Source organism: Pseudophryne corroboree, chromosome 12 (genome assembly GCF_028390025.1).
Source record: "Pseudophryne corroboree isolate aPseCor3 chromosome 12, aPseCor3.hap2, whole genome shotgun sequence".
In the NCBI taxonomy this organism is placed as follows: domain Eukaryota; kingdom Metazoa; phylum Chordata; class Amphibia; order Anura; family Myobatrachidae; genus Pseudophryne; species Pseudophryne corroboree.
This window is the reverse complement of record NC_086455.1, coordinates 9,800,599-9,828,037: the sequence shown is the minus strand read 5'-3', so window position 1 is coordinate 9,828,037 and position 27,439 is coordinate 9,800,599. Positions and strand designations below refer to the sequence as shown.

The window sequence follows — 27,439 nt, the reverse complement described above, 5'->3', positions numbered from 1 at the left end:
AGTTAAATTCTTGGCTGATTGTGGACTAGATAAAGATGTACCGCTTACAGATGTGTACGACCAGGATAATGTAAAAAGGATAAATTTACAGCTAAAGGAGTATTTCCCAGCCGTTGTTAAATGGAATAAAATATTTTCCATTAAGCAAAAGGAGTCCGAAACGGCAGCAGAATATTTCCACCGGGCACTATCAGAAATGGCAAAATACACTGGTATAGAAGACATTAAGACCAACCCAAACCATCGAGAAGTAGCAGTATCTGTACTGATGGATGGTTTGAAAGAAACATTAAAAGCTAGGGTACAGACCACACAACCATGTTGGCGAGGTCTGTCAGTGTCCACCTTGAGAGAGGCTGCTGTTGATCACGACAAAAACATCACTAGACACAGGGAGTCGCAAAGTGATAAGTTGATGTCCGTAAGTATACAGGCGCTGACCACAAGGCAGCCTGCGTATGTACCACCGAATCCTGTGGGTAAGGCAAGTGTAATAACATGTTTTTCTTGTAACAGACCGGGACACTTTGCACGAGAATGTAGAACAAAGAATGTACAAAGATCTTTTCAACCCCCTAGACAACAACACAACACACGACATTGGGAGCAGGGTCCACAGAGGCGGAGTTTTGAGCCACATACAGGGGAAACAAAAAGATACCCCCCGAACAGAGACTGGCAGGCCTCTGGTAGTTCCCAGCTAACTCCCCCACAAGTAGTTGCTGCCAATGGGATTCAGGGAGGTCAGCATACCCAATAGGGGTGTGGCCACACCTGTAATCTGCAGCCCGTTAAATTGATTGCCAGTCTTGGAAGCGAACCAGAGATTGCAATCAATGTAGCTGGTAAAACTTTAAACTTTCTTGTAGACACAGGGGCGGCCAAGTCAGTGATAAATTCGACAGTGGGCATGAGAACCACTGGTAGGACAATTCCAGCCATGGGAGTAACAGGAGTAGTCCAGCACTACCCTGTTAGCAAACCAGCCGAGATTACAATAGGGCCTTTGCATACCAAGCATTCCTTTTTGCTGGCTGCATCGGCACCAACTAATCTCCTGGGGAGAGACTTACTATGTAAAATGGGTTGCGTCATTTATTGTACTCCTGAAGGTGTATTCTTGGACATACCTGAGAATCACGCTCAGGAGGTACGAGACATGTTAGACTCCCCATCAAAATTAATGTCACATTCCATTATGACAAATAGGAACCCATCCCAAGTAGAAGAGATGACATCTCAGATACCAGAGTCACTTTGGACAAAAGATGGACAGGACACTGGATTAATGGCAAATGTAGCTCCAGTAGTTGTACAAGTAAAAGATGGTAGGATAGCTCCAAAAATCCCACAGTATCCTCTGAAGCCAGAGGTGGAGTTAGGAGTTTTCCCAGTAATAGAACGCTTGCTGCAACAGGGCATTCTGGTAAGAACGTCCAGCACAGCCAATAGTCCCATCTTCCCTGTTAAAAAGAGTGGGGGGAGGGGTTACAGGCTAGTGCAGGATCTAAGGGGGATTAACAAAATAGTTGAGAGTCAGTTCCCCGTAGTGCCTAATCCAGCTGTCATCCTAATGCAAATTCCTCCCACTGCCAAATTTTTCACTGTTATTGACCTCTGCTCCGCTTTCTTTTCGGTACCTCTGCACCCTGACAGCCAATATTTGTTTGCATTCACATACAGAGGAGTCCAATACACGTGGACTCGGTTACCCCAAGGTTTCATAGATAGTCCAAGTATATTTTCTCAGGCTTTGCATGATTGTTTACAGTCTTTCCAACCAGAGAGTGGATCAGTATTGATACAGTATGTGGATGATTTACTGCTGTGTTCAGATTCACTGGAAGCATCTCTGAAGGATACGAAACAGCTCCTGTTTCATCTTTCAGACACAGGTCACAAGGTTTCCAAAGACAAGTTGCAATTATGCCAGACTAAGGTAAAATATTTGGGACACTGTCTAACACAAGGACTGAGACACCTGACCGCTGATAGAATCCAAGCCATTAGAGACATGACACTGCCACAAACCCAGCAACAGATCAGGACGTTTTTAGGAATGTGTGGGTATTGCCGTAATTGGATCCCAGGGTTTTCCATATTGGCGTTACCTTTGCAGGAAATGGTCTCTTCAAACAAACCTGACCGGATTTCGCATACAGACGAATCCGAAACAGCATTTGAGAGACTCAAACAGTGCCTAACGCAGGCACCAGCACTAGGTATGCCAGACTATGGGAAACCCTTTGAACTATACGGAACAGAAAGTGCTGGGTGCGCAGCAGGTGTACTAACCCAAAAACACGGTGACGCCAGCAGGCCAGTCGCATACTACAGCGCCCAGCTAGACACGGTAGCGCGATCCCTCCCCACATGCTTGCGTAGCGTTGCGGCGATAGCATTGCTAGTGACGAAAAGCGAAGATGTCGTGCTAGGCCACAACCTCACAATCCATACACCGCATGCGGTATCTGCCTTATTGAATTCTGCCCAAACCAGACACGTCTCATCAGCAAGGTTTACAAGATGGGAATTGGCATTAATGGCCCCAGTAAACATCACCATAAGGAGATGCAGTGCATTAAATCCTGCAACATTTCTCCCAGGTGTGCCTGGTCAGACACAAAGGGTGGAAGGTGAGAGTGATGGGGAAGGAGGATTTAATGCAAAGGGAGATACACATGATTGTATGGAATATTTGACCCAAAATTTTACCGCAAGGCCTGACATCAGTGACAACCCACTGGAAGATGCAGAACTCACGTTCTACACGGACGGTAGTTGTCATAGACAGTCAGACTCGGGAGACTTGTGTACTGGATACGCAGTCGTAGATGACCAAGACACCATAGAAGCGGAACCGCTAGGCCCACCTCACTCAGCCCAGGTTGCTGAACTGGTCGCCCTAACCAGAGCATGTGAATTGGCTAAGGGTAAGTCAGCCAATATCTACACCGATTCTAGATACGCCTTCGGGGTAGTACATGATTTCGGAGCCCTATGGCGCCTCAGAAATTTCATGACGGCAGCTGGTACACCGATAGCGCATGCAGCATATATAAAAAGGCTTCTAACAGCGATACAGGAACCCGACAGAGTGGCTGTTATCAAATGTAAAGCACATACATATAGCCAAGACCCAATATCCCTTGGTAACAGCCGAGCAGACGAAGCCGCAAAGCTTGCAGCTGCTACCCCCATACAGACAGACACCACACAACTGATGGTATTTAATACCATCAACACACAAAAGTTGTGTGAGATGCAGAATTTGTGTTCCACACAGGAAAGAGCAGTCTGGAAGGCAAAGGGATATGGCCAGGAGTCCTCAGGGCTCTGGACGGATGGACATGGTAAACCAGTGGCCCCCAGGGCATACCTTCCATGTCTGGCTGAAGCAGCTCACGGGCTGACTCATCTAGGCAAGGAGGGGATGTGCAAATTGGTAAGAGCATACTGGTGCGCCCCAGGATTCTCCTCTCATGCGAGTAAGAGAGCAATGTCATGCCTTACCTGCCTGAGAAAGAATATTGGAAAAGCAATACCTACAGAACCATCCCATATCCCACCTGCCGGCGGCCCTTTCCAGGTAATACAAATCGACTTCATTCAATTACCCCCATGTCGAAATTTGAAATATGTACTTGTCTGTATAGATGTTTTCTCGAATTGGGTCGAAGCTTTTCCAGCAGCTACAAATACCGCTATGTTTACCGCTAAGAAAATTGTGCAGGAATTTGTATGTAGATATGGTATCCCTAGAATCATTGAAAGTGATAGGGGTACCCATTTTACAGGTGATGTCTTTCAAGGAATGTGTAAGTTGATGGGAATTGATAGCAAGCTGCACACTCCGTACCGTCCACAGGCGAGTGCGAAGGTCGAAAGAGTGAACAGCACTATTAAAAATAAATTGAGTAAAGTAATGGCAGAGACAGGATTGACGTGGCCAGAAGCTTTACCCATTGTTTTGTATAGCATCAGAACCACTCCCAGGTCCCCTCTTAATCTGTCTCCTTTTGAAATCTTGTTTGGTCGACAACCGCATGTCATGATTAACCCCCAGGATGATTTGAAATGTAACAATGAAGTAACTGTAAAGTACTTGATTAACATGAGTAAGCAGTTGAGGAATCAAAATGATAATCTGAAGTTGATGATTCCTGATTTACCAGATAGTAATTGTCATGACATTGAACCTGGGGATTATGTAATGATACGAAATTTTCTACGCTCAGGTTGTCTTATTGATAGATGGGAAGGACCATACCAGGTCTTATTGACTAGCACCACAGCATTGAAGGTGGCTGAGAGAGAGACTTGGGTCCATTCATCCCACTGCAAAAAGGTTGCTGATCCAGAGAAGTCCCGTGATAAGGAACAGACGGTAGAGGTTGTATCACTGGAGTGTCTGTTCCAGGAGGACTGAGGCGGCACCTGAGCCTTGAAGACCGAAAGCAGTTGTCGACTCCCTTCTCCCTTTTATTGTTTTCCTCCACTTCCCATCCCCTCTTCCTTGAAATTTCTTTTTCCCCCTTCTCATTCTTCTCTATTTCCTCCTCAAAGATGGACTTGCCCCAAGAGACTGTGATCCGGATTTTGATGTTAACCATGATGTTGACCAGAGCAGTCTGTTCCGGCGAGAGTACCATAGAGGTCGAGAGAGGATCTGGAATGGGTTCCGATTATGATGATGGAGGCGTAGTTTTCCAAGATCAACCAAACCAACAAGCAAAGGCGAGTATCAGAAAACGATCCGATAGAAGAAATTGTGATGGATTGTTAGCTGAAGAAAATTGTATCTGTAGGCTCTGTGATAATCTAGTTGAAGATGGATGCATAAAGAAATGCCAATCTAGTTTTAATATCCATATGGACCGGCATCCATTGAGTGACTATCACTCCTTAGTGGGTAACGTGTTAAACCAAACAGATTGTTGGGTATGCTCTCAAGTACCTCAGGGTCACAGCAAATCAGGGCTAGTACCATTTCCTTTAACGTTAGGGGAGGTACTTGAGCTAAATGGTGGGAGACCGGTGGACCGGAGGTTTAATATCTCCAGCCCTCCTAGTTTGAAGCTCCACCAATACCATGTGGATAGGTCCCTCTTATGTTTCAATATCTCCAATCCCAGAAAACCGGGAAATTGGGAAGTGTCATGGAGCAACCTTACCATGACCTTTTCACACAGAGCAGATAGAATGCCTACAGATACAGAGCTGGTACGCCACATAGCCAGTAGAGGAAAATCTTTTCGGTATCGATATACCTTAGGAAATAGGATTACTAGAGTTGGAGAGGTATCACCAGGATACTGTGCACATATCGTACAAACTGATACGTGCATTAAGCAGATGGAAGAATTAGGGTCAGGAGATTTCACCTGGAAGGTTTGTAACATGGTCATGTCCTTCTCCGTCCCATATGTTCTCCCCGATGACGCATATTTCATATGCGGGAGAAAGGCGTACAAGTGGCTTGCCCCAAACTCTGAAGGATTGTGTTATATTGGAAAAGTATTGCCTGAAGTGATGACTGTTACACATGACAAAATGAAGGACATACACCGTGGTGCCCAAGCTCCTTATACTCACACTCATTACGAGCACCGAGTTAAAAGACAACTGTCAGAAAGGTTAGAGCATCCGGCCTCCGATCTTATCCATGAATCCACCGGGATTCAGGTTCTGGTAGCGTTAGATTTCACTCGTACCGCTCGGGGAGTGATGAATTATAGATACATTTCCGCACTCGCCAATTTGTTAGATAATATCACTGAAATGTATGATGACACGTTTAGATACACTGGAAGAGAACTTCAAGCTTATAAAACAGAACTAGTTCAGCATAGGATGGTTCTTAATTATCTTACAGCAGTAACAGGCGGATATTGTGTTACATTGGCAACACAGTACGGCATAAAGTGTTGCACTTATATCACGAATAGCACCGAGGATCCGGTAGAGGTCATAGACCAAAAGATGGACGATATTCTGCAATTAAAGTGGGAATTTCGTCGGAAACACAATCTCACCCTTGCTGCTGTAGGAAATGAGCTGACTGGTTGGGTGTCATGGTTGAACCCGCGAAATTGGTTCTCCGGTTTGGGAGACTGGGCTCAAGGAGTCATAATGGATGTTGGAAAGTTTCTACTATGTATCTTGGGTGTCGTTATATCGATTGGATTGATATTTAGATGCGGGCAGGCTTTAATGAGGTGCAAACAAAGTACAAGAGTGATGAGCTTGAGGAGCGAGGAAACTGTAATTAACCTGGATTTGATTTATGACCCAATGATAGAAACCAGGATGGGATGAAAATGCGATTATACGGTCCGTTTCTTTCACCTGTTTTTCTGCTTTTCTCCAAGATACAAAGACCCCTTTGGACGAGGAAGTTGACGAGACGCTATACAGACAACAGACAAGCACCAAAGATGAAGTTTTGACAACCTATGATATGGACACTTGATGAACTTTGCCATGGATCCCCAGTTTCCCTAGTACTTTTAAACTCACGCTAGCCCAACATTTTTTGTAAATCTGATGGCTCAGACAAAGCTATTTGCTCATGCCCAAGGAGCAATACAGCGCAAAGAAGACGACTCTCAACAGATACCGAACACAACTTCGACGACAGATGTACATTTCCCTGACATAGAATATCATTGCATTTTCCATAAGTGTTCTTTATCTTCATCTCTACAACCCTCAGGTAATGACACACATAGACGATAGGGAATACAGGCACAGATATCAGCAACCACATACCTCCCCCATTCATGTATCATCAACTAAAATGTGCTCCCCATTTTGTTCAAAATCCGAAAAGAGCTCGGTAAAGTTTGACAGCCCATCCACAGACCTGTACCACAGGATAAGAAGGAATTCAAATGTATACTTCGCAATACCTCGAAGCTTGATTTACCACACGTACGGCACGATGATACATGACCCTCCAAACATGGACTCATACACACATGCTTCTACTTTCTCACTAGGTCATACCCTCTTCACACCTACTCCTCTCTTCTTCCTTACCCCACCATGGAAATCAATTAACCCCTGACTTGCATTTTTCTCCTTAAATGTTTTGTGGCAGTTATTATTGACTGCCAAAGGGTGGACTGTCAAAGTCAGAAAAATGTCTCTATGCACGTTGCCATATTTGCACCGCACACTGGTCCGTGCTGCGCATGCGTACGCTCTCCCGTGAAGGCGCATACCCGCAATAGCGTGCACTCGCAGGCGCGGTATGCGTATTTACGGTAGAGTTTATGTAGTCGTAGCGTGCGACTCATTCGTTACATATTTTCACAATTAATGTAGTTTATAGATCATGATCCCTTTGATAGTTTCTGAAAGTTTGGTTAATATAGAAGGTCCCTGAGCTAAGGAATCCCTCTTTGTATCGTACGAAGGGTCTAACAGGAATCATACAGCAGTGTTTGGTACCCATCGGAAGAGTATTTAATTAGCAATATTCCGGTGTTGGTTTGGAGCGTATTAATCGCTCGTGCGAATAGTTATGGACATAAGAAGTTTATGTCCATTTCTACTATTTACTCATACTCAGGTATGCGGCGGGAAACCTAGTTCCCCACCCACCTGAGCTGTTTGAAATCGTCACAGCCCACCTGTATGAATCAACCTATGACCTTTTGTTGTGATACAGGGTCGAATTCCTTCATCCAATGGACAATGGGATTGTAGGGACTATGAGATTGCATTGTGTGTGGGGCATAAATAGGCAAGCCGACCACATCCAGCTCTCACTCTTCAACGGTTCTCATTGCTGAAAATCGGGTGCTGGATGTCCAGGCGCATGCGATCGTTTACCCTTGTGCGTAAGTTTCTCTCCGTAATCATTGTCTTTCTGTGAGCCAATTTCTCTCATCTCTCTCCGTCTCTCTCTCTCTCTTTCCCTTCTCTCTCTCTCTCGTATCTCCCCTAGACTAGTATTGTATTGTATTAGATAGTATTGTATTTTGGTTAGGAAGTCTTTGTTATATTGTAGTGTATCATTTGTACTGTTATCCCCTTTTTACAAGTATACTAGATATAATACAGTTAATAGGCTTTGGACCCTAAACCAGTATCTGTGTATTTCCTATAGTGTTAAGTGTTCACTTGAGCGTCGGTGACGCTCAAGCAGCTTTGTAGTTAGTCAGGTTACACAAGGTTGCACTTACACCCTGTATTCACATTAAGGTATTCCGTGTATTTCATTGGTATAAGGTTTAGACATAAAGGTATAGCGTTGTGAGCGTCTGCGCCGCTGGTGATCTCCTCGTGGTCTCGAGCGTCCGCTACGCCATAGCGAATCATTACTCTAGTCATAGCCAATAACGTGTCCTGTGATCACTGGGCCGTGAGCGAACGTGACGCTTGAGCGTCTCGCCTACGGCTGAGCGATCGTTACGCAACTAGCGTACCATTACGGTACTTCTTAAGTAAACAGCGTACAGTGTTCTTAGACTTCATAAAGGGTTGTTTATACGACAAAGGAATTTAGCATTGTCAAAAATCTTTCCGGTATAGATACACCTTAGGAAATAGGATTACTAGAGTTGGAGAAGTATCACCAGGATACTGTGCACATATCGTACAACCTGATACGTGCATTAAGCAGATGGAAGAATTAGGGCTAGGAGATTTCACCTGGAAGGTGTGTAATATGGTAATGTCTTTCTCCGTCCCATATGTTCTCCCCGATGATGCATATTTCATATGCGGGAGAAAGGCGTACAAGTGGCTTGCCCCAAACTCTGAAGGATTGTGTTATATTGGAAAAGTATTGCCTGAAGTGATGACTGTAACACATGACAAAATGAAAGACATACACCGTGGTGCCCAAGCTCCTTATACTCACACTCATTACGAGCACCGAGTTAAAAGACAACTGTCAGAAAGGTTAGAGCATCCGGCCTCTGATCTGATCCATGAATCCACCGGGATTCAGGTTCTGGTGGCGTTAGATTTCACTCGCACCGCTCGAGGAGTGATGAATTATAGATACATTTCCGCACTCGCCAATTTGTTAGATAATATCACTGAAATGTATGATGACACGTTTAGATACACTGGAAGAGAACTTCAAGCTTATAAAACAGAACTGGTACAGCATAGAATGATTCTTAATTACCTCACAGCAGTGACAGGCGGATATTGTGTTACATTGGCAACACAGTACGGCGTGAAGTGTTGCACGTATATCACGAATAGCACCGAGGATCCGGTAGAGGTCATAGACCAAAAGATGGACGATATTCTCCAATTAAAGTGGGAATTTCGCCGAAAACACAATCTCACTCTTGCTGCTGTAGGTAATGAGCTGACTGGTTGGGTGTCATGGTTGAACCCGCGAAATTGGTTCTCCGGTTTGGGAGACTGGGCTCAAGGAGTCATAATGGATGTTGGAAAGTTTCTCCTATGTATTTTAGGTGTTGTTATATCTATTGGATTGATATTTAGATGCGGGCAGGCTTTAATGAGGTGCAAACAAAGTACAAGAGTGATGAGTTTGAGGAGTGAGGAAACTGTAATTAACCTGGATTTGATTTACGACCCAATGATAGAAACAATGATGTGATGAAAATGCGATTTCTACGGTCCGTTTCTTTCACCTGTTTTTCTGGTTTTTCTCCAAGATAACAAGACCCCCTTGGACAAGGAAGTTGATGAGACGCTATACAGACAACGGATAGACCAAAGACGAAGTTTTGACCACTTGAGATATGGACACTTGATGAACTTTGCCATGGATCCCCAGTTTCCCTAGAATTCTTAAAATTACGCTAGCCCAACATTTTTTGTAAATCTAATGGCATTGACAAAGCTTATTGCTCACGCTTAATGAGCAAAACAGTGCAAAGAAGACGACTTTCAACTGATACCGAACAAAACTTCGACGACAGATGTACATTTACCTGACATAGAATATCATTGCATTTTCCATAAGTGTTCTTCATCTTCATCTCTACAACCCTCAGGTAATAACACACATAGTATAGGGAATACAGGCACAGATATCAGCAATCACATATCCCCCCATTCATGTATCATCAACTAAAATGTGCTCCCCATTTTGTTCAAAATCCGAAAAGAGCTCGGTAAAGTTTGACAGCCCATCCACAGACCTGTACCACAGGATAAGAAGGAATTCAAATGTATACTTCGCAATACCTCGAAGCTTGATTTACAACACGTACGGCACGATGATACATGACCCCCCCAAACATGGACTCATACACACATGCTTCTGCTATCACACTAGGTCATACCCTCTTCACACCTACTCCTCTCTCCTCCCTCACCCAACCATGGAAATGAATTAACCCCTGACATATATTTTTCTCCTTTTGAAATGTTTTCAGGAAGTGGCAGTTATTATTGACTGCCAAAGGGTGGACTGTCAAAGTCAGAAAAATATCTCTATGCACACTACCATATTTGCACCTCACACAGGTCCGTGCTGCGCATGCGTACGCTCTCCCGTACGTGCGCATACTCACAGTCGCGGGCACCCGCAGGCGCATGGTATGCGTATTTACGGTAGAGTTTATGTGGTTGTAGCGTGCGACTCAATCGTAACATATTTTCAGTAATAATGTATTTTGTAGATCATGGTCCCTTTGATAGATTCTGAAAGTTTGGTTAATATAGAATGTTTATGAACAGAGGAATCCCTCTTTGTTTGATACGAAGGGTCAGACAGGAGTAATACAGTGGTGTTTAGTATCCATCGGAAGAATATTTAATTAGAAATATTCCGGTGTTGGTTTGAGGCAGATCAATCGCTCGTGCGAATAGTTATGGACATAAGAAGTTTATGAACATTTACTTTATTTGCACTTTATTACCCATGCGGCGGGAAACCCAGTTTCCCTCCCACCTGAGCAGTTGGAAATCGTCACAGCCCACCTGTATGAATTAACCTATGACCTTTTGTTATAATGCGAAGCCGAATTCCTGTGTCCAATGGACGATCAGATTGTAGGGACCATTAGATTGCATTGTGTGTGGGGCATAAATAGGCAGGCCGACCACATCCAGCTCTCACTCTTCAACGGTTCTCATTGCTGAAAATCGGGTGCTGGAAGTCCAGGCGCATGCGATCGTTTCCCCTTGTGCGTAAGTTTTTCTCCGTAATCATATTGTCTTACTGTGAGCCATTTCTCTCATCTCTATCTCTCTCTCTCTCTCTCTCTACTCTTTCTCTCGTATTTTCCCTTGATTAGATTGTATTGTATTGTATTTATAGTGTAGTTATTTGGTTAGGAAGTCTCTGTTATATTGTAATGTATCATTTGTACTGTGATTCCTTTTTACAAGTATATTAGTTATAATACATTTAATAGGCTTTGGACCCTAAACAAGTATCTGTGTATTTTCTCATAGTGTTAAGAATTCTCTGAGCGTCTGTGACGCTCAAACAGCTTTGTAGTTAATCAGGTTACACAAAGTTGCACTTACACTTTGTCTCTACATTAAGGTTTACTGTGTATTTCATTGTTAAGGGTATAGATATAAAAGTTTTGCGTTGTGAGCGTCTGCGCCGCTGGTGATCTCCTCGTGGTCTCGAGCGTCCGCTACGCCATAGCGAATCATTACGTTAGTCATAGCCAATAGCGTGCTTGTCTGTGATCTCTGGGCCGTGAGCGAACGTGACGCTTGAGCGTCTCGCCTACGGCTGAGCGATCGTTACGCAACTTGCGTACCCTTACGGTACTTCTTAAGTAAACAGCGTACAGTGTTCTTAGACCTCATAAAGGGTTATATATACGATAAATATTTAGCTTTATCACTACAGGTAAATCCCTTTCTCGTAGTCCATAAGGGATACTGGAGCTCACTTATTACGATGGGGTATAGATGGGGTCCAAAGGAGCCGGTGCACTTTAAATTTCTTCAACTGGATGTGCTGGCTCCTCCCCTCTATGTCCCCTCCTACAGCCAGTATAGACAAAACTGAGCAACTGTGCCCGAAGGAGAATGGACATACTTGAGAGAAGAAACATAACAATGAGTGGTGAGATGCACACCAATAACATAAAAGACCAGCAACGGCTAGTAATAAAATAGCAACAGCTGAACAGGTAACATTTTCACAAAGAAAACCTGCAGACAAGTCAACGCACTGAGGCGGGCGCCCAGTGTCCCTTATGGACTACGAGAAAGGGATTTACCAGTAGGTATTAAAAATCCCATTTTCTCTAGCATCCATAAAGGATACTGGGGTTCACTTATTACGATGGGGACATCCCAAAGCTTCCAGAACGGGCAGTAATGTGCGGTGACATCTGCAGCACCACCTGCCCAAACTGGGTATCCTCTTTGGCAAGGGTATCAAACTTGTAGAACTTCACAAAGGCGTTCTCCCCCGACCAGGTAGCAGCTCAACATAACTGCAAGGCCGAGACTCCACAGGTAAGGCTGCCGACTCATAGGCCAGTTGGACAGTCAGCCTAATCCAACGAGCAATGGACTGCTTAGAAGCAGAGCAGTCCTTTTTCTGCGCATCATAGAGCACGAACAAGGTTATCAGTCTCTTTCGAGCCGTCCTTTTGACCTAAATCTTCAAGGCTCGCATAGAACCCAATGACTCCGGAGGAGCAGAAGTGCCAGCGCTAGACGGGACAACAATTGGTTGAATCAAGTGGAACGCAGAGACAACCTTCAGCAGGAACTGCTGCCTAGTCCTGAGCTCCGCTCTGTCCTCGTAAAAAAACAAGTAGGGACTTTTACAAGATAGGGCCCCCAATTTGGAAACACGCCTAGCAGAAGCCATGGCCAGTAACATCACCATCTTCCACGAAAGGAACTTGTCTTCTACCGTCGTCAGAGGTTCAAACCAGGAGGACTGTAGAAATTCCAACACCACATTCAAATCCCATGGTGCCGTGGGTAGCTCAAACGTTGTATACCCCATTGTATGTGAAGTACTCCTTGCAAGAAGGTCTGAACTTCTGGCAACACTGTCAACTACTTCTGAAAGAAAATGGAGAGAGCTGAAATCTGGACCTTAATGGAACCCAGATGTAAGCCTTTATCCACACCTGCCTGCAGGAAACGTAAGAAACGTCCCAAGTGGAATTCTGCAGGTGGATATGTACGTTCCTCGCACCAAGAGACATATCTTCTCCAGATATGATGATAGCGTTTTGATGTCACAGGCTTTCTGGCCTGAACCATGGTTGAAATAACTTTTTGGAAAGGCCTTTGTGAGCTAGGATGTTCCGATCAACTTCCAAGCTGTCAAATGAAGTCACTGTAAGTCCGGGTAGACGAACGGCCCTTGTTGCAGAAGATCTTCTCACTGGCAGAGGCCAAGGGTCTGCGACGGACATGTCCAGGAGATCCACGTACTACACCCTCCGAGGCCTATACGGGGCAAACAGAATTGCCGTGACCCCCTGATTCCTGATTCGCTTGAGCACCCTTGGGAGCAATGGAATCGTAGGAAACAGGTAGACCAGCCGGTAGGCCAAGGAGACGTCAGTGCATCTATCGCTCTCGCCTGAGGGTCCCTGGTTCTTGAGCAATATCAGCAAAGCTTATTGTTGAGTCAAAAAGCCATCATGTCTATCCGTGGGCAGCCCCACAGGTCGATCTGTTGAAACACCTGTTTGTGGAGACCCCACTCCCAGGTGGAGATCGTGACGACTCCGGAAGACTGCTTCCCCGTTGTCCACCCCCGGAATGAAGATGGCGGACATTGGTCTTGCATTTCTTGCTGCCCAGAGGAGCATCTTTGACACATCTTGTATGCAGGCTCTGCTTTTTGTCCCTCCTTGTTTATGTGAGCCACTGCTGTGGCGTTGTACGACTGAACTTGGATCACCCGATCCCTGAGCAGAGGAGAGGCCTGAAGCAAAGAATTGTAGATAGCCCGAAGCTCCAGAATGTTGGATTGGAAGAAGGGTTTTGTGGGTTGATCATCTGCCCTGGAACTGAACCCCTTGGGTGACAGCTCCCCATCCTCTCAGACTTGCATCTGTCGTGAGGAGGATCCAATCCTGAATCCCGAAACTGCGACCTTCCAGCAGGTTTGAGGACTGTAGCCACCACAGGAGGTAAATCCTGGCCAGAGGTGACAGACGTATTATCCGGAGCATCTGAAGATGTGATCCGCACCACTTGCTCAGGAGATCCAATTGAAATGTTCTGGCATGGAACCTTCCATACTGGATGGCCTCGTATGAGGCTACCATCTTTCCCAACAATCATATGCAAAGATGGATGGATATCAGAGTAGGCTGTAGACCCAGTCGGACCATCTCCTTGAGTGTCCTTGCTTTGTCATCTGGGAGGAACACTTTCTGAGCCACTGTATCCAGAAACATTCCCGGGAACAGGAGCCGCTGAGTAGGCTCCAGGTAGGACTTCTGTAAATTGAGGATCGACCCATGTTGTGACAGAAGCTGAATAGTGCAGTCTATATTGAGCATTAAAAGCTCCCTGGATCTCGCTTTTATCAAGAGATCATCCAGGTAAGGGACAATGTTGACACTCTGGACTCCGAGCTGGAACATCATCTCCGCCATTACCTTCGTGAAAACCCTCGGAGCTGTGGACAGGCTGAAGGATAGTGTCTGGAAGTGATCGTTCAGTAGGGAAAACCGCAGGTAAGCCTTATGAGGCGGCAAAATCGGGATATGGAGATAAGCGTCCTTTATATCCAGCGAGACCATGAACTCCTGTTCTTCCAGACTTGCAATCATTGCTCACAAGGATTCCATTTTGAACTTGAAAACCTTTTAGGTAAGGGTTCAGAGATTTCAGATTCAGAATAGGCCTTATCGAAACATCCAGTTTTGGTACTACAAAAAGGTTGGAGTCATAACCCATTCCTTGTAGTTGTAGCGGTACTGGAATAATTACTTGAGACTAGACCAAGTTTAGGATGGCCTGTTGCAGTGTACCTCGTGTATCCTCCAAAACTGGTAAGCTTGATTTGAAAAATCGTTGGGGAGGAGCGCTGTCGAACTCCAGCTTGTAGCCCTGAGAAATTAGGTCCTTTACCCAGGTATCCTGCCAGCAGCTTTCCCAGATGTGGCTGAAGTGACGCAGCCGAGCTCCCACCTCGAGATCCCCACGGGATGGGGGGCACTGTCATGTTGAGGCTTTAGTGGAAGCTGAACTGGTGCTCTTGATCTAAACCTAGTAATCTGAAAGGACTGGGTAGACGGGGCCGGGTAGGACCGTCTAGCCGGCAGGGCCCCAGAGGGCAGAAACATGGATTTTCCTGCAGTAACCTTAGAAATCCACATATCTAACTCAACACCGAATAGCCACTTCCCTGAGAAAGGAAGAGACTCCACACTGAGCTTGGAATCTGCATCCGCAATCCACGGACGCAGCCACAACGGCCTGCGCGCTGACACTGCCATGACAGTAGTCCTAGCATTAATATTGCCTATTTCCTTGAGAGAGTCACACAGGACGCGTGCAATGTCTTGAATGTGTTTTATGAGGGTAACCATAGTGACCAGGGGCATATCCCCCGCAAGGCCCTCTTGAATTTGAGTCGCCCAGGTATGGATGGCATGCATCATTCCAGCAACCTGCAAGCACAGGTCTTTGTGATACGCCAGCAGCTGTGTAAATAGACTTTAGTGTAGTTTCTATCTTCCTATCCCCAGGGTCCTTTAGTGTAAAGGAGCCAGGAGCTGGTAGTACCACCTTCATTGAGAGGCAGGAGACTGATAAGTCTACGGCTGGGGGTTCTTCCCAATTTTACCTACCTTCTGGTGTAAATGGGAAAGTGTGTAAAAACTGTTTTGTAACCTGATATTTTTTTATCAGGATATTTCCAGGCTTGCTTAAATATGTCATCTAGTTCTGGAGAATCAGGAAAAGTGACACTGATTTTTTTCTGCGCTAGGAAAAACGAGTGTGGTACTGCAGCGTCTTCCAAAGGGATTTATAATACATCCCTGATAGCAAGAATGAGGGTCTCAATACCCTGGGCAGAGGTGGAATCTTCTGTATTAGGTTCTAATTCCTCCCCCTCCTCCTGTACTTCTTCCTCAGATTCTGAGAGTAAATAGGCAGCCCGAGTTTAAGTGGCCCCGAACTAGGGAGGGGGGTGCAGGGGGGTTGTTTGTCATCTACCTTAGCAGCCAGGTCTGCGACAGCCTGCTGCAGTTGTTGTGTTTTCTGATTATTAGCAGTGAGCTGGGATGACATGTCTGCCATCATAGTTTTTATGGCACCGAGCCAGGATGGCTCCTGACCCTCCCCCCCAGTCTCCTCACTAACTTGTGAAGACTGACTGCATTGTTCACGATAGGAAACTAGAAGGAGAGAATCTGGTGTGACATACATTGCATAATTGGTGTTTGACCATGTTTACCGTGAACACCACTCACACACAGACAAGGTACAATAGCAAGCCTGACCTTACGGTATGTGAGGAGACTTAGAGTGAGAGGGATTTATTGTCCTTTTCAGGACACGTTGGTGTACAATAGCGGCTCTCCCCCTGTTTTACACCCCTGAATAACCTGGAGTACCTGGAGGAGCTGTGTGTCCTTGCTGCTGCAGATCTAAGCAGAGGAAGGCGCCAAAATGCCGCTGGTCCCGCTCTGAGGAAGCTCCGCCCCCTGTAATGGCGTCGGAGCTATGTAGATATTTATACTGGCAAAGCCTCCTAACAAGTGTAAAAGCTCACATGAATGCTAGTGTGTTAATATGTTATAACCAACCTACTAAAGCATGAATCCCAATGGGTTAACTATATATTATGTTGGAGGTGCTCCAGGAATTGCGTAACAAGCACATGTACGTCCGATGTGTGTGGTAGAACCTCACCACACCGGAAGAAAGAAAATTCCTTTTTCTGGAGCACTCTTGTTATGAAAATGACATGATTTTTCCTTAAAACTTAACTTTTATTGCTCAATTTAAATATACATTTTTGAGGGGGTATGTAATGCAAATATAAATATTAATATTTTACCCCTAAGAATAAGTGTTAGACGTGGTATTCGTCCTTGTGGTGAAAATATCTGAGCGAAATCAGTCCATCATAACTGAATATATTTCTCAAAGATAGAGACAGTGATCTCTCTTAGTAACAGCAGGCAGCGGTTATCTTAATAAATAACTCCGAATGAATATATATATTTACTACAGATAGTATTAGGGTTGATATATTTCATATTTTTCCTCTCCTAAATATATTTGTACCAAAAATAAGCATTGTTTATATGGCACAGAGAGAACAGTATTATATCTTCTCTACTCACAGGCACATCATCACAAATGATACATTGTTAACGGTGGAGCATTTGGATCCTGCAAGGCCTGCGACATCAAGATCCATCTAACACCACTTACGGGAGAACTAACCGTCCCTGCCTTTTCTCCTTCCATGGCAGACCACATGCTCTCACTCTCATCCGCCCTCCTCTCGAAGAGGCCGGACAGCAGATGGGAGCTCCCCACTAGGGTGTCTACTGTGCCTTCCCCTTTTTTCATTTGCAAATTATATATTCCAAACAGACACACCCACCCTGTTCACTGATGTGGCAATAGCGAGCGACTAATCAGACTAAAACATTCATATGTATAAATTTCAGGTACTCCCATGATCGATAGAATATATGTTACAAACCAAACCTCTTTATTTTGTACTGACTGATCTGGTGTATGAAAGCTTGAGGATTGCATTTCGAGCTGGGTAGATGTGGTTCAGCTACTGCATGTGTTCCTGGGGTCTCTGTGTTCGACAATCTAATAGTAGACATCATTTATCTATCTGTTCTGACTTTGAATATTTCAGTCAATAGGAATGGATATTTTGTGATACACTCTTTCATACATAATTAACAATGTATCATTTGTGATGATGTGCCTGTGAGTAGAGAAGGATATAATACGGTTTTCTCTGTGCCATATAAACAATGCTTATTTTTGGTACAAATATATTTAGGAGAGGAATAATATGAAATATATCAACCCTAATATTATCTGTAGTAAATATATATATTCATTCGGAGTTATTTATTAAGATAACCGTTGCCTGCTGTTACTAAGAGAGATCACTGTCTCTATCTTTGAGAAATATATTCAGTTATGATGGACTGATTTTGCTCAGATATTTTCACCACAAGGACGAATACCACGTCTAACACTTATTCTTAGGGGTAAAATATTAATATTTATATTTGCATTACATACCCCCCCCAAAATGTATATTTAAATTGAGCAATAAAAGTTAAGTTTTAAGGAAAAATAATCATGTAATTTTCATAACAATAGAGTGCTCCAGAAAAAGGTATTTTCTTTCTTCCGGTGTGGTGAGGTTCTACCACACACATCGGACGTACATGTGCAAGATCCATACATTGGCATAGTGAGGTGAGCACACTTGACTTTTCTAAATAACAACACCTTCACCTGGCGCGCTGGTGAGGCTGCAGTCCAGATTTGCTTATGTGTTATGAAAAACGCTGTCCAGGCTCCACCGCTGTCCAGGGAAAAACACAGCCGACACTTCTTGTCTATGTGTGATGTACTGGTTTGAAAGCACTGTGACATACCTGTACAATACAGAAAATGTGTCCAATTAAAATCATACACAATTATTAATACATAGGGATACCGGATAGGGGTACTAAGCGACCTGAGGTGTTTATATTGGCTGATTATAATAAATATATAAAAAATATATATATGTATAATAAAATATAAATTTATTTCACAACACTAAGAATAAGATAAAATACAATATCACAGAATAAAAAATCTTTACATAAAATATAGGTTTTAAAAATACTTTTTTTTTTAAATATATTTCCCAACAGAACGGATTTGGGAAATATATTTTTTTTAAAAAGTATTTTTAAAACCTATATTTTATGTAAAGATTTTTTATTCTGTGATATTGTATTTTATCTTATTCTTAGTGTTGTGAAATAAATTTATATTTTATTATACATATATATATATTTTATATATTTATTATAATCAGCCAATATAAACACCTCAGGTCGCTTAGTACCCCTATCAGGTATCCCTATTTTCTTTTTTGCGGCAACCTACCATTGCCGTTTTCTTAGGGGGCAGCAGACGCCCAAATAAGTGGGAGTGATTTTTTACTTTGGGAATTAGTGGTACCACAAGTGGCGCGGCATTCTCTTGCAATCAATTATTAATACATGATAATATTTAGTACTTCTTATTGCTATTAAAATAGCCATTCTTTTATAACACAAATCTGTTTGCTCCAGGATTGTCAAGCAAATGTCCACCTCTGCGGGTGACTACTGCACATATCACTCATCATTATCCTCATACTCATCATTGTAGCATTTGCTTTTACAATTTAAAAAATACAGGGACTGTAGTTTATGTAACAAAAAAATAATATTAATAGACAAGAGGCTTCAAGGCTTCAGGAAAGACCTGCTGCTTCTCGAAATGCGTCGGCATACCCCACCTGTCACCCGGAAGACTACCCATCAGGATCGGATAACCACCTCTGGTACAAGCATAGGAGCCATATGCCAGATATACCTGGGTACTCTGCACACACTTTACCAATACCAGTTGCGGTACGATCCACATCTAGTCTGACTTTCACCAACTGTGTCACTTCTTAAGATAACTTTTAAAGAGAGCCATCTCTTTTATATTGCATTCATAATTTTCCCATCCATATGAAATTTTTTCTTTTAGTCTTGCAAAAACATTTGATCATATTTTATTTCTTTGAAAAAAACAACATATCTACCATTTTATTATAGTATAATATATTATAGTCTACTTCTGTTGTGAACGTTGCTAACACTTCACCACCATACTGATTAACACGGTAGGGTCATTGATATGACACAGGGGGGGGGGGGGGGGGGGAGGCGAGGGAAGGGGGGGAGCGGGAGGGGGGGGGGGAGGGGCTAGGGAAGAAAGGGAGGGGGAAGAAAGGGAGGGCGAGGGAAGAAACTAGGGCGAGGGAAGAAACTAGGGAGGGGGAAGAAAGGGAGGGCGAGGGAATGGGGGCGAGGAGCCGCCATTACCCGCACCGGTGTACAGGTGTGGGGCAACAGGCGGCAGCAGCGCCATGTGCGGCAGGACACCCGCACAGTACCAGCGCTCACGACGGACAGTGCGCCTGCTCCGCCGCACACATCTCCTGCTGTCACCCGGCTGATGGCGGCCGCCACTCTATCTATCTACCTACCCGCCCGGCTTCCTCCTCCAGCTGTGTCACTGTCACTCGCTGTGTTCGTAAATGGCGCCGCCAGGTCACGTGATATGACAGGATCACATGGCAATGGGGGGGGGACTTACTGTTACAGGTGTGCGCGAGCAGGTGAGCCACCCTCTGACGTCACATCCAGAATCTTCTTCAGGTCGGGTGACTCACGGCAGTCCCTGTGCTGCACCGTGTGGACAATAAGACGCTGCTGAGGGGCGAGGAGGGTCATGTCAGGGAGACAGGCATATGGGGCACACAGGTGGGAGATGCTGGGGGCAGAGAGGAACAGGAGAGGGAGATGCTGGGGGCAGAGAGGAACAGGAGGGAGATGCTGGGGGCAGAGAGGAACAGGAGAGGGAGATGCTGGGGGCAGAGAGGAACAGGAGGGAGATGCTGGTGGCAGAGAGGAACAGGAGGGAGATGCTGGGGGCAGAGAGGAACAGGAGAGGGAGATGCTGGGGGCAGAGAGGAACAGGAGGGAGATGCTGGTGGCAGAGAGGAACAGGAGGGAGATGCTGGGGGCAGAGAGGAACAGGAGAGGGAGATGCTGGGGGCAGAGAGGAACAGGAGAGGGAGATGCTGGGGGCAGAGAGGAACAGGAGGGAGATGCTGGGGGCAGAGAGGAACAGGAGGGAGATGCTGGGGGCAGAGAGGAACAGGAGAGGGAGATGCTGGGGGCAGAGAGGAACAGGAGGGAGATGCTGGGGGCAGAGAGGAACAGGAGGAAGATGCTGGGGGCAGAGAGGAACAGGAGAGGGAGATGCTGGGGGCAGAGAGGAACAGGAGAGGTAGATGCTGGTGGCAGAGAGGAACAGGAGGGAGATGCTGGGGGCAGAGAGGAACAGGAGAGGGAGATGCTGGGGGCAGAGAGGAACAGGAGAGGGAGATGCTGGGGGCAGAGAGGTACAGGAGAGGGAGATGCTGGGGGCAGAGAGGAACAGGAGAGGGAGATGCTGGGGGCAGAGAGGAACAGGAGGGAGATGCTGGGGGCAGAGAGGAACAGGAGAGGGAGATGCTGGGGGCAGAGAGGAACAGGAGAGGGAGATGCTGGGGGCAGAGAGGAACAGGAGAGGGAGATGCTGGGGGCAGAGAGGAACAGGAGAGGGAGATGCTGGGGGCAGAGAGGAACAGGAGGGAGATGCTGGGGGCAGAGAGGAACAGGAGAGGGAGATGCTGGTGGCAGAGAGGAACAGGAGAGGGAGATGCTGGGGGCAGAGAGGAACAGGAGGGAGATGCTGGGGGCAGAGAGGAACAGGAGAGGGAGATGCTGGGGGCAGAGAGGAACAGGAGGGAGATGCTGGGGGCAGAGAGGAACAGGAGAGGGAGATGCTGGGGGCAGAGAGGAACAGGAGAGGGAGATGCTGGGGGCAGAGAGGAACAGGAGAGGGAGATGCTGGGGGCAGAGAGGAACAGGAGGGAGATGCTGGGGGCAGAGAGGAACAGGAGAGGGAGATGCTGGGGGCAGAGAGGAACAGGAGAGGGAGATGCTGGGGGCAGAGAGGAACAGGAGAGGGAGATGCTGGGGGCAGAGAGGAACAGGAGAGGGAGATGCTGGGGGCAGAGAGGAACAGGAGAGGGAGATGCTGGGGGCAGAGAGGAACAGGAGAGGGAGATGCTGGGGGCAGAGAGGAACAGGAGGGAGATGCTGGGGGCAGAGAGGAACAGGAGGAAGATGCTGGGGGCAGAGAGGAACAGGAGGGAGATGCTGGGGGCAGAGAGGAACAGGAGGGAGATGCTGGGGGCAGAGAGGAACAGGAGGGAGATGCTGGGGGCAGAGAGGAACAGGAGGGAGATGCTGGGGGCAGAGAGGAAGAGGAGAGGGAGATGCTGGGGGCAGAGAGGAACAGGAGAGGGAGATGCTGGGGGCAGAGAGGAACAGGAGAGGGAGATGCTGGGGGCAGAGAGGAACAGGAGAGGGAGATGCTGGGGGCAGAGAGGAACAGGAGGAAGATGCTGGGGGCAGAGAGGAAGAGGAGAGGAAGATGCTGGGGGCAGAGAGGAACAGGAGAGGGAGATGCTGGGGGCAGAGAGGAACAGGAGAGGGAGATGCTGGGGGCAGAGAGGAACAGGAGAGGAATATGCTGGGGCAGAGAGGAACAGGAGAGGGAGATGCTGGGGGCAGAGAGGAACAGGAGAGGAGATGCTGGGGGCAGAGAGGAACAGGAGGGAGATGCTGGTGGCAGAGAGGAACAGGAGGGAGATGCTGGGGGCAGAGAGGAACAGGAGAGGGAGATGCTGGGGGCAGAGAGGAACAGGAGGGAGATGCTGGTGGCAGAGAGGAACAGGAGGGAGATGCTGGGGGCAGAGAGGAACAGGAGAGGGAGATGCTGGGGGCAGAGAGGAACAGGAGGGAGATGCTGGGGGCAGAGAGGAACAGGAGGGAGATGCTGGGGGCAGAGAGGAACAGGAGGGAGATGCTGGGGGCAGAGAGGAACAGGAGAGGGAGATGCTGGGGGCAGAGAGGAACAGGAGGGAGATGCTGGGGGCAGAGAGGAACAGGAGGAAGATGCTGGGGGCAGAGAGGAACAGGAGAGGGAGATGCTGGGGGCAGAGAGGAACAGGAGAGGTAGATGCTGGTGGCAGAGAGGAACAGGAGGGAGATGCTGGGGGCAGAGAGGAACAGGAGAGGGAGATGCTGGGGGCAGAGAGGAACAGGAGGGAGATGCTGGGGGCAGAGAGGAACAGGAGAGGGAGATGCTGGGGGCAGAGAGGAACAGGAGGAAGATGCTGGGGGCAGAGAGGAAGAGGAGAGGAAGATGCTGGGGGCAGAGAGGAACAGGAGAGGGAGATGCTGGGGGCAGAGAGGAACAGGAGAGGGAGATGCTGGGGGCAGAGAGGAACAGGAGAGGAATATGCTGGGGGCAGAGAGGAACAGGAGAGGGAGATGCTGGGGGCAGAGAGGAACAGGAGAGGGAGATGCTGGGGGCAGAGAGGAACAGGAGGGAGATGCTGGTGGCAGAGAGGAACAGGAGGGAGATGCTGGGGGCAGAGAGGAACAGGAGAGGGAGATGCTGGGGGCAGAGAGGAACAGGAGGGAGATGCTGGTGGCAGAGAGGAACAGGAGGGAGATGCTGGGGGCAGAGAGGAACAGGAGAGGGAGATGCTGGGGGCAGAGAGGAACAGGAGGGAGATGCTGGGGGCAGAGAGGAACAGGAGGGAGATGCTGGGGGCAGAGAGGAACAGGAGAGGGAGATGCTGGGGGCAGAGAGGAACAGGAGGGAGATGCTGGGGGCAGAGAGGAACAGAGGAAGATGCTGGGGGCAGAGAGGAACAGGAGAGGGAGATGCTGGGGGCAGAGAGGAACAGGAGAGGTAGATGCTGGGGCAGAGAGGAACAGGAGGGAGATGCTGGGGGCAGAGAGGAACAGGAGAGGGAGATGCTGGGGGCAGAGAGGAACAGGAGGGAGATGCTGGGGGCAGAGAGGAACAGGAGAGGGAGATGCTGGGGGCAGAGAGGAACAGGAGGAAGATGCTGGGGGCAGAGAGGAAGAGGAGAGGAAGATGCTGGGGGCAGAGAGGAACAGGAGAGGGAGATGCTGGGGGCAGAGAGGAACAGGAGAGGGAGATGCTGGGGGCAGAGAGGAACAGGAGAGGAATATGCTGGGGCAGAGAGGAACAGGAGAGGGAGATGCTGGGGGCAGAGAGGAACAGGAGAGGGAGATGCTGGGGGCAGAGAGGAACAGGAGGGAGATGCTGGTGGCAGAGAGGAACAGGAGGGAGATGCTGGGGGCAGAGAGGAACAGGAGAGGGAGATGCTGGGGGCAGAGAGGAACAGGAGAGGGAGATGCTGGTGGCAGAGAGTAACAGGAGGGAGATGCTGGGGGCAGAGAGGAACAGGAGAGGGAGATGCTGGGGGCAGAGAGGAACAGGAGGGAGATGCTGGGGGCAGAGAGGAACAGGAGGGAGATGCTGGGGGCAGAGAGGAACAGGAGAGGGAGATGCTGGGGGCAGAGAGGAACAGGAGGGAGATGCTGGGGGCAGAGAGGAACAGGAGGAAGATGCTGGGGGCAGAGAGGAACAGGAGAGGGAGATGCTGGGGGCAGAGAGGAACAGGAGAGGTAGATGCTGGTGGCAGAGAGGAACAGGAGGGAGATGCTGGGGGCAGAGAGGAACAGGAGAGGGAGATGCTGGGGGCAGAGAGGAACAGGAGAGGGAGATGCTGGGGGCAGAGAGGTACAGGAGAGGGAGATGCTGGGGGCAGAGAGGAACAGGAGAGGGAGATGCTGGGGGCAGAGAGGAACAGGAGGGAGATGCTGGGGGCAGAGAGGAACAGGAGAGGGAGATGCTGGGGCAGAGAGGAACAGGAGAGGGAGATGCTGGGGGCAGAGAGGAACAGGAGAGGGAGATGCTGGGGGCAGAGAGGAACAGGAGAGGGAGATGCTGGGGGCAGAGAGGAACAGGAGGGAGATGCTGGGGGCAGAGAGGAACAGGAGAGGGAGATGCTGGTGGCAGAGAGGAACAGGAGAGGGAGATGCTGGGGGCAGAGAGGAACAGGAGGGAGATGCTGGGGGCAGAGAGGAACAGGAGAGGGAGATGCTGGGGGCAGAGAGGAACAGGAGGGAGATGCTGGGGGCAGAGAGGAACAGGAGAGGGAGATGCTGGGGCAGAGAGGAACAGGAGAGGGAGATGCTGGGGGCAGAGAGGAACAGGAGGGAGATGCTGGGGGCAGAGAGGAACAGGAGAGGGAGATGCTGGGGGCAGAGAGGAACAGGAGAGGGAGATGCTGGGGGCAGAGAGGAACAGGAGAGGGAGATGCTGGGGGCAGAGAGGAACAGGAGAGGGAGATGCTGGGGGCAGAGAGGAACAGGAGAGGGAGATGCTGGGGGCAGAGAGGAACAGGAGGGAGATGCTGGGGGCAGAGAGGAACAGGAGGAAGATGCTGGGGGCAGAGAGGAACAGGAGGGAGATGCTGGGGGCAGAGAGGAACAGGAGGGAGATGCTGGGGGCAGAGAGGAACAGGAGGGAGATGCTGGGGGCAGAGAGGAACAGGAGGGAGATGCTGGGGGCAGAGAGGAGAGGAGAGGGAGATGCTGGGGGCAGAGAGGAACAGGAGAGGGAGATGCTGGGGGCAGAGAGGAACAGGAGAGGGAGATGCTGGGGGCAGAGAGGAACAGGAGAGGGAGATGCTGGGGGCAGAGAGGAACAGGAGGAAGATGCTGGGGGCAGAGAGGAAGAGGAGAGGAAGATGCTGGGGGCAGAGAGGAACAGGAGAGGGAGATGCTGGGGGCAGAGAGGAACAGGAGAGGGAGATGCTGGGGCAGAGAGGAACAGGAGAGGAATATGCTGGGGCAGAGAGGAACAGGAGAGGGAGATGCTGGGGGCAGAGAGGAACAGGAGAGGGAGATGCTGGGGGCAGAGAGGAACAGGAGGGAGATGCTGGTGGCAGAGAGGAACAGGAGGGAGATGCTGGGGGCAGAGAGGAACAGGAGAGGGAGATGCTGGGGGCAGAGAGGAACAGGAGGGAGATGCTGGTGGCAGAGAGGAACAGGAGGGAGATGCTGGGGGCAGAGAGGAACAGGAGAGGGAGATGCTGGGGGCAGAGAGGAACAGGAGGGAGATGCTGGGGGCAGAGAGGAACAGGAGGGAGATGCTGGGGGCAGAGAGGAACAGGAGAGGGAGATGCTGGGGGCAGAGAGGAACAGGAGGGAGATGCTGGGGGCAGAGAGGAACAGGAGGAAGATGCTGGGGGCAGAGAGGAACAGGAGAGGGAGATGCTGGGGGGCAGAGAGGAACAGGAGAGGTAGATGCTGGTGGCAGAGAGGAACAGGAGGGAGATGCTGGGGGCAGAGAGGAACAGGAGAGGGAGATGCTGGGGGCAGAGAGGAACAGGAGAGGGAGATGCTGGGGGCAGAGAGGTACAGGAGAGGGAGATGCTGGGGGGCAGAGAGGAACAGGAGAGGGAGATGCTGGGGGCAGAGAGGAACAGGAGGGAGATGCTGGGGGCAGAGAGGAACAGGAGAGGGAGATGCTGGGGGCAGAGAGGAACAGGAGAGGGAGATGCTGGGGGCAGAGAGGAACAGGAGAGGGAGATGCTGGGGGCAGAGAGGAACAGGAGAGGGAGATGCTGGGGGCAGAGAGGAACAGGAGGGAGATGCTGGGGGCAGAGAGGAACAGGAGAGGGAGATGCTGGTGGCAGAGAGGAACAGGAGAGGGAGATGCTGGGGGCAGAGAGGAACAGGAGGGAGATGCTGGGGGCAGAGAGGAACAGGAGAGGGAGATGCTGGGGGCAGAGAGGAACAGGAGGGGAGATGCTGGGGGCAGAGAGGAACAGGAGAGGGAGATGCTGGGGGCAGAGAGGAACAGAGGGAGATGCTGGGGGCAGAGAGGAACAGGAGAGGGAGATGCTGGGGGCAGAGAGGAGGAGAGGGAGATGCTGGGGGCAGAGAGGAACAGGAGAGGGAGATGCTGGGGGCAGAGAGGAACAGGAGAGGGAGATGCTGGGGGCAGAGAGGAACAGGAGGGAGATGCTGGGGGCAGAGAGGAACAGGAGGAAGATGCTGGGGGCAGAGAGGAACAGGAGAGGGAGATGCTGGGGGCAGAGAGGAACAGGAGAGGGAGATGCTGGGGGCAGAGAGGAACAGGAGGGAGATGCTGGGGCAGAGAGGAACAGGAGGGAGATGCTGGGGGCAGAGAGGAACAGGAGAGGGAGATGCTGGGGGCAGAGAGGAACAGGAGAGGGAGATGCTGGGGGCAGAGAGGAACAGGAGAGGAGATGCTGGGGGCAGAGAGGAACAGGAGAGGGAGATGCTGGGGGCAGAGAGGAACAGGAGAGGGAGATGCTGGGGGCAGAGAGGAACAGGAGAGGGAGATGCTGGGGGCAGAGAGGAACAGGAGAGGGAGATGCTGGGGGCAGAGAGGAACAGGAGAGGGAGATGCTGGGGGCAGAGAGGAACAGGAGGGAGATGCTGGGGGCAGAGAGGAACAGGAGAGGGAGATGCTGGGGGGCAGAGAGGAACAGGAGGGAGATGCTGGCAGAGAGGAACAGGAGAGGGAGATGCTGGGGGCAGAGAGGAACAGGAGAGGGAGATGCTGGGGGCAGAGAGGAACAGGAGGGAGATGCTGGTGGCAGAGAGGAACAGGAGAGGGAGATGCTGGGGGCAGAGAGGAACAGGAGAGGGGAGATGCTGGGGGCAGAGAGGAACAGGAGAGGGAGATGCTGGGGAGAGGACAGGAGATGGGGCAGAGGGAACAGGAGAGGGAGATGCTGGGGGCAGAGAGGAACAGGAGAGGGAGA

General features: G+C 48.9%; 2 protein-coding genes across 12 annotated transcripts in view; one reads left to right on the top strand and one right to left on the bottom strand.

Moving 5' to 3' along the window:
* The window catches only part of LOC134980217 (uncharacterized), a 132,701-nt gene that overhangs the window by 86,548 nt on the left and 18,714 nt on the right, over window positions 1–27,439 (bottom strand). For 2 of the 7 annotated variants that reach the window (XM_063946927.1, XM_063946926.1), the window contains exon 2: window positions 18,406–18,548. The exons of 2 other annotated variants lie outside the window; for them this stretch is intronic. The gene's annotated coding sequence lies outside the window, so the exon portion shown is untranslated. 3 more of the 7 variants (XM_063946928.1, XM_063946925.1, XM_063946929.1) reach the window with 3 other exon arrangements.
* Window positions 19,985–27,439, top strand: part of LOC134980219 (uncharacterized) — a 48,617-nt gene continuing 41,162 nt past the window's right edge. Inside the window, exon 1 of one of the 5 annotated variants that reach the window (XM_063946937.1) lies at window positions 19,985–20,320. In XM_063946937.1, coding sequence (XP_063803007.1) covers window positions 20,158–20,320 — 163 coding nt within the window. In that variant the 5' untranslated portion in view covers window positions 19,985–20,157. Of the gene's footprint in view, window positions 20,321–20,374; window positions 20,466–27,439 lie in introns of those variants that run through there. The other 4 variants (XM_063946935.1, XM_063946933.1, XM_063946932.1 and 1 more) reach the window with 4 other exon arrangements.